This window comes from Ammospiza nelsoni, chromosome 2 (genome assembly GCF_027579445.1).
Source record: "Ammospiza nelsoni isolate bAmmNel1 chromosome 2, bAmmNel1.pri, whole genome shotgun sequence".
NCBI classification, from domain to species: Eukaryota; Metazoa; Chordata; class Aves; order Passeriformes; family Passerellidae; genus Ammospiza; species Ammospiza nelsoni.
The window spans coordinates 105,460,029-105,474,049 of NC_080634.1; the positions used below are offsets into that span (position 1 = coordinate 105,460,029).

General features: G+C 40.1%; 1 protein-coding gene across 1 annotated transcript in view; it reads left to right on the forward strand.

Moving 5' to 3' along the window:
- Window positions 1-14,021, forward strand: part of PHEX (phosphate regulating endopeptidase X-linked) — a 98,694-nt gene that overhangs the window by 13,780 nt on the left and 70,893 nt on the right. Inside the window, exons 4-7 of the mRNA XM_059466715.1 lie at window positions 7,916-8,002; window positions 9,054-9,280; window positions 12,299-12,367; window positions 12,931-13,047. Of these exons, the coding sequence (XP_059322698.1) occupies window positions 7,916-8,002; window positions 9,054-9,280; window positions 12,299-12,367; window positions 12,931-13,047 (500 nt within the window). The remainder of the gene's footprint in view (window positions 1-7,915; window positions 8,003-9,053; window positions 9,281-12,298; window positions 12,368-12,930; window positions 13,048-14,021) is intronic.

The following is a 14,021-nucleotide window of genomic DNA, read 5'->3' on the forward strand; positions in this document are numbered from 1 at the left end:
GCTCATATTTTAGGGAAACCTCAGAAACCAAATATTGCCATCAATTGCTACTAGAGGAAAGAAGTGATTTTGAGTACTTAAGTCACTTATCAGGAGACATTGTCAGCAGAACTTGTGTTTTTAAGGCATTGAGGACTTTAACGAGGCCTTGAAATGATGCATTTGAGGTTGGGTTGCACTGGTGTCAGACAAGAACTGTGAGCAGTCATCTGCACCTCCACTGAGATTTGTCTCTGTGGTATTTTCCAGGCAGGCAAGATCTTGCTTTGCTCTTCTTCCAAGGCTTTCAGATGCACAGCAATTCTGAAATTGAAGCTGGGTAGGTGCATTCAAGTGGGAGTTTGACCTGTGCTATTAACCAGCTAAGATGGATAAAGTTGTACTGAAACATTAAATGTTGTGTCCTACAGCAGATGTCCATGTCTTTTTCAGAAGAGTGCTCTGAAGAAACAGATTTAACTCTAAGAATAGTCTTGGCTTGATGATACTTTTCTTGTTCCCAAGAAATGTGTTCAGCTTGAAATATCAATTAAGTCTATCACTTCCATTTAGAACATACATACATACATATATATAAATATAATATTCTTCACTCTCCCCTCAAGACCCCATTCCAGCTATAAGTCCCTTTTCCAAACTAATGAGAATAAAAATATATGTATCAGATTTTCTTCTTTGACTATTTTGTAGCCTGGAATGTTGCAGTCTAATTAAATCTTATTTTCATGTATCAAGACAGAAATGTGACTGTTGGTCAAAAGATCTCAGCAGTCTTGTGTATAATTCTATGTGCTGTGGCCAGTGCTTTTATTTTGGGGTAGAACATTGTGCCCCTTGTAGGAACAATGATACTTACCACTGCCAGCTCTCCTTCACTTTGGACTTTGAGAAGGAGGATCTGGAAACCAGATACTCTAAATGAATGTCAGCTGGCCCCAAACCATTCTGAAATGATCACTCTTGAAACGTGCAAGCTCATGTTGCTACAGACTGTACATTTGTCTAGCTGTGATGTCTGTAATAGCAGTGTGGTATCAAAGTTCTTTGTGTGCCCTTTGGCATCTTGGCCAAATCTCTGCTCTGTGAACCATCCTGATCTCGACTTCTGAAATCCAGAGTGCTGAGAGTTCGAAGAGGGGTGATGCCTTCATGCTGCAGTTGGAGGGATAAACATCCCCAGTGGCACACTTGCAGGTGGATACTTGGTTTTAGAGGTTACTTTGCAGGAACTCTTTTGCCATACCGCTTAAGCATGAAGAAAATATGGGAATTAAGAGTTAGACATTTTTATAGAGGGCTAGATTAATCATAATTATCTTATAGTTCAGGGACCTCAAGGAATGACATTCTGTACACGTGTTGTGTGTTTAGTTTGATTGCTAAACTCCAACCAGTGTTCAAGAAGTTTTTTCTCTACATTTCAGAGGTAATTCCTCACAGAACATCCTTAAAATAACCTGTTGTTGTCATCAGTGGGCCATCTGCAATTTTCCAAAAGATAACTTGGGTTTTGTTTTTTCACAGAGGGAGCACATAGCAGTGCTAATTTAGAGGGGAAACAAAGGTTATCACTGATAGCTGGAGATGGGAACAGCTCTTTTAATTATTCTTCTCATCAGTTAAGAAACTCAGCTCTTATAGCTGTAGAGCACCGTGAGGGCAGGGTGACTAGCAGAGTCTTAATTGCTCAAGTGTTGAAAGAGAAATTATCTGTCATTGGGTATTTACAAATAAACCTGCTAAATGTGCAGGGCCTTGGGCTGCTTGATCCCAAAAGAATGCCTTACAAGCTGCTTTCAGTTTAGTACTGAGCATCATCTGGGCAATGCCAAGCAGCTCCCACTGTCTCTGAAATTAAAAGGGCTGAGGGGCATTCACTGTCTCCAAAGGATCAAGCTCTTTGAGTGTGTGGATCAAGTTCAGCAAGCCTTATGCTCATAAAGGAGCACTGTTCCAATCACTAGGAGGCTGACATTAGTTAGATAAGGAGCAGTCTGTGGCTCACTTTCTTTATCTGCAGCAATGGATAATGGCTGTGTCTCCTTGCTCTGCCATGCCTAAGAGTGCTTTGAGATCTGTATCCTACATGTATAGAGTGCAATGGCAGCAGTAACCACCAGATTATTTCCTGTGACCCTTTTTGTGTCACAGACAATTACATTACCCATGTAATGCAGCTCAGTAGCTTGCACTGGGATAAAACATAATTGACTTTGGGGTAAAGTTTATCTCCCAAAAAAGCATGAAGTCTTTAAGATATTAAGGGGCAGAGAAGTCACTATCTCCTCTGGTTGCTAGTTCCAGTGGTTAATCAGTGTCACTGATGAATTTGTCTTGATTGTTCAACCATTGCCTTTCTTTGTGCCTTTTTGCCATAGACTTCTAAAGACCTCTCTAGCACCAAGCATTTTCTAAAGGTGTTTTGATATTGTGTTCCCATCACCCTTTCACATCTCTTGTGAGAAAAATCACGTTCCCTCACTGCATGCCTTTTTTGTCCCTCCCTTCTATTTCTCAAGCCACACCCTCCAAAGAAAAAACCCAATTGTTTTGATATTTTTCTGCCCTCTGTCCAACTGTCCAACATTGTTTTTAAAATTCAGACAGCCAAAGGGCAGGCTGTGTTCCAGTCTGTCTCACCAGCCTGTGTACACACTAAGATCATCTCCCCATTTTGATACTTCTCTGGTTTTGCAATCCAAGACTCCTGTCTGTTCTAGAATTGCCCTGGGAGTTCACACTGCATTATTTGTCTGCTTCTAGCTTTTGAGTCCTCCAGGGTTACAACTTTCCAGGAAATGGGATGTCCCTTGGGGTTCTTGTATAATTTTTGGGTTTTTTTTAGTCCAAGCATATTCCCTGGGGGATGTTTGCACATGGAGTTCTTTTTCTTCAAGATACAAAACATTATAATATATTTCAGATCATTGCCAGATATCACTATGCAAACACTTGAACTTGCATTTTCCACACAGAGCAAATGTTTGTAAAAGGATAAGGACAAAAACTAATGGCAAAATGCTATCTTTACCAATTGGATATTTCTCAATATTTAGGGTTGTAAAGTGCAGAGAAAACTTGTATTTTTTCTCACTAGAATAGGAAATAAACCTCATGGATAACACAGTATTTCTCAGGATTTCAACTCAACAATATATATAGGAAATGGTCTGATAGGGTAAGTATGTATCAGCATACAATCTGATCAGGACACTGATAAATTGAATCAATATTTCTAATCTGAATGAATGGTGTGCATGTTTCTTATCTCTGCAAATCTGGCTTTTCCATCCTTTTTCATGCAGTCCAAGTCAGAAGAAGGAAAGGTATGGGATTTCTTGGTGCCATAAATAAAATATGATGGTAGAAAACCAAAGTGAAGCTGTGCAAGACAGTGGGCTGGAAAATCAACAAGGGCTGGAAATGGAAAGTGAGATTAAAGGTAACACTTAGCCACAAGACTATCCTTAGCAGCTTTAGAATAGTATGCAGCTAAATAAACACACATGCAAAGCTTACTTTGTAATGTGCCTTGCTCTCACTTTTAACAGCAGATGATTGCTATTTACTCAAGGGTAGTGAACCACAGGAAGCTGGCCTTTTTTAGCACTCTTGCCCTGGAAAAGAACTGTGTGAAGGCAACTCAATATAAACTCCCTTCCTTCCTTCCCAGCTCCCCACCCTCAGCTGTGCCTTTTTTCCCTTGGCTGTGTATCTGAGCATCTCCAGTTCAGACAAATGAAGAGCACTCCCAGCTATGGAGTGGTTTTTGCTGGTGAGGCTGAGAGTTTGTGTTTCATAAGAGAGTCAGGGAGTGCAGTGATGCAAACCTGCCTGACCTGGGGCGACAGAAGTTCAAGAACCTTGACTGAAATGGGAACTTCTACATGCTCATCTCCTATATACAAGAAGGTGAATGATGAAGCCATTTGCAATCTCAGGAAATTTAGGATATTGTGAACACCTTTAGCCAGATTCTGACTGTGCAAGTGGTAGCTGCTTAATGCCATGAGTTATGTTATTACAGCACTGTGGAGTGCAATTGCTAATAGGTGTCGACACTTGCCATAACTAAGTTTTATGTGAAGGAAAACATAAATCTTGCATTTGGGCATCCTGTGCATATGGAAACATGAACAATGAGGTGCTGAGGTCAGTGATAGAGGCAAAGAACTTCTTTTTATCCCAAAGAAAATGACTTTGGAAATAATTTAGAAGTGAAGAAAGTGAAAGATGTAACTGAAAAAGAACTGTTTTGCTAAAAAAGCTATTCAAACATATACTTGATATTTGGCTAAGGAAATGGGATCCAAAGTGTACATTCAGCTGGTTTAAGCTATGCTAGTTCACTTTGTGATTTCTGGTTATGATATTCTGCTTTGCAGGCAGGCTAGCAGTATAACTCAGGAGCAGCAGAAAATTGTTAAATTTTGGTTGATGTTAATAACAATTCGGTGCTTTTTCAGATGCCTGGAAATCAGCTTAGATTGTAGTTTCTTTTTAACCTCTGCAGATTTTGTTGGAGTGATGTGTATTTCCTAATCTGATCAAAACTATTTATTCCTAATAATTCTTCTTTAAAGGTAAAAAGAATAGTGTCCTAAAATGGAAGATTACTTTAAGAAATTATAATTTTTAGTTTAAAACAAGAAAACAGCAAGCAAGCAAGCAAAACAGCTCTAAGAAGAAGCTCAGTGTCTTTCTCAGTGCTAAGTGAGCTGTTTTAGTCAAAATGTTGGTAGCCCTGATCTCCCTAACTAGGTCAAAGTTTAAGGAAACTGTGCTTAAAGAAAGCCTATCAGACTGAATTGCTCAGTGGATTTGTATGAATACACACAATTCCTTAGTGAGGCATGAGAGCTGGAGCTTGGAAAGACAAAGTAAAAAACCAAACAGCAAATCTGTGGTCTCTTATGATGCACAGCATTAACTGATCTTTGGTGGTCTTTCTCTTCCTATCCCTTGAAAAACAACATAGGTTTTGGTTATATTTTGGTGTCAAAACAGAAAATATCTGAAGCTATTTCAATTTCCCAAAGTAGAAAGACAATTCTCCTAGACAAGTGTAGTTCAGGTGAATTTTTTCAGTGGGGCTGAATTTGCTGTCTGTGTGTCACTGGCTGGCATTTCCCTTGCTGCAGATGAAATCCATGTCGCGTGTCAGGAGGTGAAGCACTGCTCAGGGTGTGTGGGATGGCCCTGGAGCAGGTTTGCTCAGCTTGCAGAGCCCTGCGAGAGCAGACTGAGCTGCTGCCCTGTAGAGAGCAGCAGGCATCGACCCACACAAACAGATTTGCTCTGTTGGTGGGTTTGTCAGAGCCTGCAGCTGTGGCCAGGCTGCTCACAGCACCCAATATTGCTAATTTAAAGAGAGCTTGATGGGCCTACATTGATTTCAATCACAGTAGTGACTTTCTTTCCATGAATAAGCAACCTCTAGACAGACTAATTGATTACATATATCTTTGTTCAGTGTGCTGAGCTTCTTGCCTTTTCTTGCTGTTCTTGCCTTTTCTTGCTGTTCATCTTTAAGAATTTAAATAATAAAGGACATGTAAAATCCATATGTATTGTGAGCTAAATAAGAAGCAAATTTCTAAATTTGTGTTTGGATTTTATACTAGTTAATGTAATTTTATATTATATCCACATAACTAGTGGATGTGCACTGCTCACATCCACTAGTTAATACATGGATGTGAGCAGTGCTTCAGTTTTGTGCTTCTAAATCTTTCTGAAAAATTGAGGTTAAGGCTGGGAAATCTCCGTAGCCTAAAGACCATCCATGGATCGCACCCCCTATTTCAGTGTCCACAGGATTCAAGCATCTTATTGAGTCTTTCATATTTGATCACTGGATTTTATGTTATCAGAACCGAGAATTGTCTTCATAAAAGAATTTTGCTGCAAGCTGGCAGCATCTACCCCACCTCACTCTTTGCAGTAGTGAGGTAGTGTAGATGTCACATTAATGAGATGGTTTGATGGGTAAACATCAGGTCTGATTTTAAAACAATTTGATGCAGTTTTATCTGAAGAGTTGATTTTATTGGCTCTTATAATCTGTTTCTCTCTTGAGCTTTAGCCATTGGATTTTATTAGCTTCAAAATTTCATGGTTGTACAGCTCACAGGCAAAGAGAGAAATTATTGTAATGGCTTTAATGGGAGGGTAGATTTTCATCCTTAGTTTTATGGAGGATTCATTTATCATTTCTTTCAAAATGCCATTTTGAAAATGTGAGCAGGTCTGATTATGCTGCTACGAATTGTACACACTGAACATATATATAGATGATTTGCATTATATTGTATTTAACTATTTGGGAAATATTTGAGGATTTGAAACCAAAGCTATCCTCTCCAGAAGTATTTTAATGGGAAAATCTTATTCATAACTAAGAGAGAATAATCTCATTAAGGGTCTCATTAATAATCTCTTAAGGGTCTAAGCAAACGAATTGGGCAGTGGGGTTTTTTGTTTGTTTGTTTAAGGAGAAAAAGGGTCGGAGGGAGAGAAAAGTGGCATTGCTCATCACTATGGTACTCCTTGAGTAAAATAAAGTAATAAACAGTGTGAGGTCAGCTTTATGGTCCCCTGAGTGCTCACATAAGCTCAGGTGGGGAGCTCAGGGGTGCAGCATGGCTGGTTCCTCAGGGGCCTAGGGAAATTTTGGGAAATAAATACCTTAAGATCCTGCCTCAAGCAGTGAGTTCCTAATACTGAGAGAAGCTGTGCAAACCCAGGCCGTTCTCAGCTGAAGAACCCAGCAGTCACACCCAACTTCTGCCTCCCTGGAGAAGAGGCATTGTGGGGTGGAAGGAGCAGGGCTGGAGAGTGAGTGCCTGCCTCTGTTTGCAGGAGGGCGCTGCTGTGGATGGCAGTGCCACCACCCCTTCTGTACTCTGCATGTCCCCACCACCCCTTCTGTACTCTGCATGTCCCCAGCCAGTCCTGGCAGAGGAATAACATTGCCTTGACCCTGATCCAGCTCTGTGTGGGAGCTGTTTGGTCTCACCATGGCTGATGTTACGGAGCCTCAGTCGTTCTCTGCATTCACAGGCCTCTGGGACTCTTGTTTTCTTTGTTCCCCCTTTTGTGTGGGGCACACTTCTCTGCACACTTGCACTGTGCTTCCTCTGCTCATTGAAACCCAGAGCCTGGGGTGGTGCTTTGCTGCCGGGAAGGGAGTCTTGAATTTTTCAAGGCTTTTTAGCTCTGGCTAAGCACATAATGGGAGGGACTTGATGCCAGTAAAGCCACTCCTTCCAGTGGACCCAGTAACATTGAGGTAAGGCTGTGCAGGACCTACTTGGGTCTTGCAAAACCAGACGAGGTCCAACAGAGTTTGCCAGCCCTGTTCCTGTGCTGTGCTCAAGAGTTACCTGCTTCTCCTGGCCATGGGAGTGCTTGTGCAGTGCAGCACCTGAGCTGACAGATCTCTGGAAGCTCTTCTGCCTCTGCATTCATCCACAGTACTTTGGATCTGCAGCTGTATTGTGGCGGATTTACAGCTTATTCCTGGGATCCTGTAATCTTCTCCATTAGGTCCTGATTTCATAATGTACCAGAAGCTGAGCCGCTTGAAAAAATTTCTGACTCCCTGCTCTGTGTGTTGGTTCCCACCCCACGATTGCCTGTTACCTCAGTTGCTGAGGGTAGCTGGTTGTGAGGATGAGTAAAAAGCTGCATCTGTCATTTGGCTTTATATCAGTTCTCTTTAAAATAAATAAATAAAAACCCCTTCTCTGTTGGGGATAGAAAAAGGTTCAATTATGTCTATGCTACTGCTTAAGAAAGTACACATAGAGCCTCATACTAAATCAAATAAATCCTATGATTAAAGCCAATGCTGAAACAGGCAAACAATGTCTACATCTTCCAAAGTATTGAAAAAATGACTTGTTTTTTTCAGCATTGTTAGAGAAACCCATCAGCAAAAGACGAGACAGTGAAGCTGTACAGAAGGCAAAGATCCTTTATGCATCCTGCATGAATGAGGGTAAGTAGATTGATTTGAGGAGGGCATAGATGCATTCCCTGCATTTATAAAGGCAGGCTTTTTGTCTCTCTGCAGAGCTCTGTGAAGCTCTGTGCAGATGCATGGATTTTGCTGATATGGATTCAGCTGGGGTTGAGGGTCTTTTGCACATTTAAAGCTGTGAATTGAGACTGAGGTACACTCAGGCGCAAGTCAGTTTTAGAGAAACCCCTACTTGTCAGAAGTATGAAGAGATATTTATCTCTTTGCAAAAGGATGTTAAACTGTGCCTCAGGCTTGTGGGGTTAGTGCCTGGGGTTATTAAATCAGAAGAACCCTGTGATGAAATTCTCATCGTGATGTTTTCAAGAGCCTGTTGCTCATCACCTTCTACATTTCTCTAAATCTGTTTAATCAAAACATTACCCCAGGGCTGGGTATAGACGGCCCTGGACCCTTTAGCTTTGGTATCTGCATGTCAAGCAAGTTAGCCATGTTTGCAGAGTGCTTTTCCTCAACTTGTAATGCTGCTGTAAGATAATGTTCACTAATTTGGGACACATCACTACTCTAAGGTAGCTGCACAGGTGAAAGAAGGCTTTGAAGTCTCCTTTGTCCTTCTGACTCTTTCAGGATTTATTTTCTGCAGAGTTTTCTTCCAGCAAGGCCTGTCTGACTGCCAGCAAGTGAGATAGCTTGCTCTACAGCTTTGGTGCCCAGATATTGACTCTCTAGCTTTGACTATGAGCAATAACCCCCCTAATTTCCCTAAAACCAGTGAAATTTCTATGCTAGTTCCTAAGCAAGGTGTGGTTTTTTTTCTTTAATTTACCTAATTCCAGCCTTTACCTTTTTAGAAAGGCACTGACTTGCTTCTCTTATTCTTAATACAGATAAACAGGATTGGGCTTCTATGCTGCCATGCTCACAGGCAGAGCAGAGGCTTTGAGTTTCAGCTATTTTGATTGCCTTGCCTGGAAATCAATTGGTGCCAATAAATCTTTGTCTTGTGTGGCTGCTGCTGGACTTGAATTGTCTGGAATGTAATTGTTGTCGCACTTTGACATTTCAGATAAAATTGAAAAAGCCGATGTGAAACCCCTGTTAAGTATCCTGAAGCATTCACCCTTCCGCTGGCCTGTGCTGGAATCCAACATTGGACCTGAAGGGCTGTGGTCAGAGAGGAGGTTCAGCCTGGTCCAAGCCTTGGCAGCTCTGCGTGGCCAATACAGCAGCTCTGTCTTCATACGTCTGTATGTGGCTGCTGATGACAAAATCTCCCACCGCTACATCCTCAAGGTACAGCACAGCATCTCTGATAGGTTACTTTGCATGCTGCTTTATGGTCTCTTTATTTAAAAACACGTTTACATACCAAAGGTTTACATTTGATTGTTGTTGTTATTATCTACTGGCTTACAGATGTATGTAGGTGCCAGTTTAAGGGAGTGTAGAAGCCACTAGCAACCACTTGCTATTGGAAAGTATTTCTGTGCAGGTTTTCTTATTTCAAATGGAAAAAAACCCATAAAAATGTCCCAGTAGACCAATAGCCAGGGTCTATGTGCATGAGAATAAGAACTCAATATCTAATTCTGTGTGCTGCTTATGACTCATTGGCTGCATGAAGAAGGCTTTTTGTCTGTGAGGATGAAAAATGGTCCATCAGTAGCAGATATTTTGAACTTGAGCTGTTTTTCTTGAGATGGAAACACTTAATCTGGTGCTTATACAGCACCTTACAACACAGATTTAGTCCAAGTGCTTTTAAATGTGAAATAAGAGAATTCACATTTTTCCTGAAATGCTTTTAGACCTGAAATTGCTTTTAGACCAAAACATTACTGAACTCTTAACAGTGCATGGCATTAAATAACAGTTTAGTAAGAAAAAGACTCAAGAAATGTTGCCTCCCTATAGTCTAACAGAACTCCAGATAAAATTGTATAACTGTGGGAAGACTGAGCTCCAGATAAAATTGTATAACTGTGGCAAGACCAAGTGCCTGGGCCAAATGCATTGTTGTTTAAGAGCTTCAGATGAGAAGCCAGAGCCGACTTTCCCTCCATGGCTACAAGAAAATAGTTCATGAAACAAGAGAGAAGGAACAAATAAGAACGTTATGATGGCATTCATCACAGCAAGAAAAGTATTTAAGATCCTTATTTTGCTGGCATCTTGGCTAGCTGTAGGTGAAAAGTGACATATTATTCTGTAGGGTGTTCTGATATTAGTTTGATTAGGACCTTGATCTGCAGAATGCATCAGCCAGTGCTCTACTTTGTCCATGTTTTAACAAATTCCCTCAAGTGTAGATGAACCACACAGTATTTCAATCTGCTTGAAAAATGGCTTTATTGCAAAATTCTTTTTGTTCACCATTGCAAAATCATCAATGGGTCATAAAAGAAGTGGAAACTCCAAATAAAACTTTGTTCAGCATTCAATATGATATTTTTTCTTTTTTTTTTTTCATGAGTACTGAAGCTGGTGGTTAACATTTTTGGTTTATTTCTCATATTTGTGCTCTCTTGGTTTAATGTGCTGTCAAATCTAATTCTTAAGATCAGGGAATTTGAATGAGCATTTAATGTAACAGTCACATTATTGAAATTCCCCAAATAATCAGGAGTTAACTATTGCACAGACACATGTACAAAAAGCATAAGAGTATATTCTTTTTGCGTCATTGTGCTGACAAAAGAAAGTTATGCTGTTTTTCAAAGAATGAGGATTGCACTGAGCATCACAATTACTCCTTTCTGAGGATGGTTTGCTTTGTAGAGGAAAAGATTACATTTATTCATTCACTTAAAATTCTAAGTTTTATTTATTTTTTACATTTTTTTACATAATTCACTTAACCTAAAGTATTTGGATAAAAAAAGGCCTATATGAATTGTATGAATAAATACAATCTATTGTCACTAGACTTATCTTTTAAAAACAATTGCAGCATCAAACAAAAAATGTTTAGAACATCTAATAAGTTGTCTCTGCTCCAATCAGTATCTTAGTCAGAGTTTGGAAGCTGGTTAGTAGAAGTTTTCAGCTTTGGCTTCCAAACCCTAACCTAACTTGATCACATTGAAAAGTTCTGGGAAATCTCAGTTCCTAGTAATTACTACAAAATATGTGCTGCATAGTGAGTTTTTCCTGGTTAGGAAAATTCCTATGTTTCAAATGAAGCAGTATGCAAATATTCCCATGTAGAATCTATTGTCACTAGACTTATCTTTTAAAAACAATTGCAGCATCAAACAAAAAATGTTTAGAACATCTAATAAGTTGTCTCTGCTCCAATCAGTATCTTAGTCAGAGTTTGGAAGCTGGTTAGTAGAAGTTTTCAGCTTTGGCTTCCAAACCCTAACCTAACTTGATCACATTGAAAAGTTCTGGGAAATCTCAGTTCCTAGTAATTACTACAAAATATGTGCTGCATAGTGAGTTTTTCCTGGTTAGGAAAATTCCTATGTTTCAAATGAAGCAGTATGCAAATATTCCCATGTAGATGTTTCACTCAAGACGCTAAATGCAAATCTCAAACTTTCAGGCCTAATTCCAATATTAGGGTGAATGTAGACCAGAAAATCTGATCCATGTTTAGATGGAAAAGGTAAGTGAAGGCCAAAGATCCATCTGGACTACAAGACACCTTTAGCTAAAGTACAGAGGACAAAACAATATCCTGTGCATGCAATCCTGGCTAGTAGCCACTTCAGTTTCAGTTCATCTTTTCAAAAGACTGAATACAGCCCCCAGTGCTGGTCTATGTGAAGCTCAAGTGTAACCTCAGTTGCAGTCACAAAAACCTGATGATGCCTCCCAGACAGAGAGCAGCTCTCATGCTCCAGCACCTCAGGGGCATTTGGTGCATACACTGGACTGGTGTGGTCCCAAGCTGACTCTTGTACCCCTGGAATAGACATAAGATGGATGCATGGTCATCAGAAACAGGGATTTGATCCTGTAGACCCAGTCCTTTTGCATTTCCTACTCACTGATGTAGCTGTTTTAAACACCTAAATCACACCTGTGATTCTTTTCTTTAGGTGGCTTAGCTATTGCAGGGGGTCATCTGAGGCTCCTCAGATCACAGTAATGTGATAACAGTAATTACCCATCAGCACAGCATAGCATTTTCCTGTTTTGAAATCTTGTCCAACTTGGACTGGTGCAGTGTTTTATATGTTAGATATTTGCACAAAACTACTGTAATTGTCAGAAAAACATGAACCCTTCCAAAGCTGCTTGTCAGTTTGTCTTTGAATCTGATGAATTTACCTGTTAAATGTTACTTTGTGCTGTTTTTAACAGCTTGATCAAGCAAGCCTCTCTCTATCGTCTCGAGAGGATTACCTAGAAAATACCACAGAAGCCAAATCTGTAAGTATTGTCAACTAGATAATAGAGCCACCATTTCCCCCTCATCTCTTTTAATTGTTGGTTTTGTTTTGTTGAGCTCCAAACTGAGAAAGGGCTGTGCTTTGTTTGGATTTGGATTTTGCAGGGTATCTAGCAGAAAACTCCACTTATATGAGACACTCTTGCAAAGTTTCCTAAATGAAGCTTGCACTTGTATACAAGTACTTCTGTCTCATGATGGTTACTGTATTAGTTGGCCTAAAATACTGCTGTACACTTTGACATATTGTATTATCCATTTGTAAGAGCTGAAAGTTGTCAGTCTAATCCAGAACTGTCATTTGCGTTTCCTGAGACTTGTACTCTCTGAACCACAGCACTTGTCTCTGTCATGCACAGTATTTTTACAGTGTTATTTCTCCTTTTTAACTTGCTTGGCATTCAAGTTAAGGAAAGCACAACCTTGGTTCCTAAGGCATGAAAGCAATATAACCCTTCCTATAGCTGGGCATTTCTGGTCTGCTGCTGCAACTCTGCTCAAGAGCAAATCCTGTTGACATTTCAGTCTTTGTCTTTCTTTACAGTACCGAGATGCCTTTTTGAAGTTCATGGTTGATACAGCAGTGCTGCTGGGTGCAAATGCTTCCCGAGCTGAATCTGATATGAAATCAGTTCTAAAACTGGAAGTTAAAATAGCAGAGGTTTGTAATCCAATATAATCCTTTCTTGAAATGAAAAGTCATTGTATTAACAGCATTAGCAAAGGGATTTTAGAAGCAGAAGGAAAGGAACAGATCCTGATGAAGAAAGGATGAATAATATTTCTCCCTTAGTTAATTGTTAAACTGTAAGTTTTATTTTATTTTGTGTCAGGGGAAAAACTTTAGCCAAATACCCTTGGTGTTTTAAATTGCAATGTCAGCCAGGCTGACCAGAGGCAAGCCTGGGGGTGGCATGGCAATGTTTAAGGGATGGTGTATTAGCAAGGTCCTTTGGTCTGCCATCTCAGTGGAGGTGGGGGATGGAGATCCATATGGCAACAGAGATACAGGGGCTGTTGATGTGTTAGAAACTGTGGAAGTGCCTGAGGATGGTCCCATAGGAGTTAGGGCTTCTCCTTCCAAAAAGGTGATGAGATCAATATCCCAGCTGAAGTGCATCTACACCAATTCACTGGTACCCACTGGGCAGCTGGAAAAATATGACATAACTCAAGACCTTACATGTCTTTTCCAACCTAAGTGATTCTATAATTTTGAAGCTGTGTAGAATCTGAGCTCCTGCCATACACCTGTGTTGAGAATGCACAACACCTCTGCTTAAGAAGCAGATTGAGATGATTCTTTGTGTAACAGTCTAAAAGCAGTGTAAGACCTAGGTGGGATATTGGGTCTTGGTGGTGAGAGGTGGTATTTACAACAGTACCACCCTTAGCTCCTGAAGTGTTTTCATAAAGTAGTCTAGGAGAGAGGATGTTTTAATTTAGGGGATCAACTGAATTTAGTAAAGCTAAGTGTATTTAAAACTGGTACTTGGTTCTGACATTTACTTGGTATCATTTTTGCAAGGAGTTTAATTTATGCCACATAATTATTGCAGATTGAAGGAATGTTTTTGCTTCTCTATATCTCTGTTTCAGTGTGGCTTCTACAGGAATCCCACTCATGGGAATGGC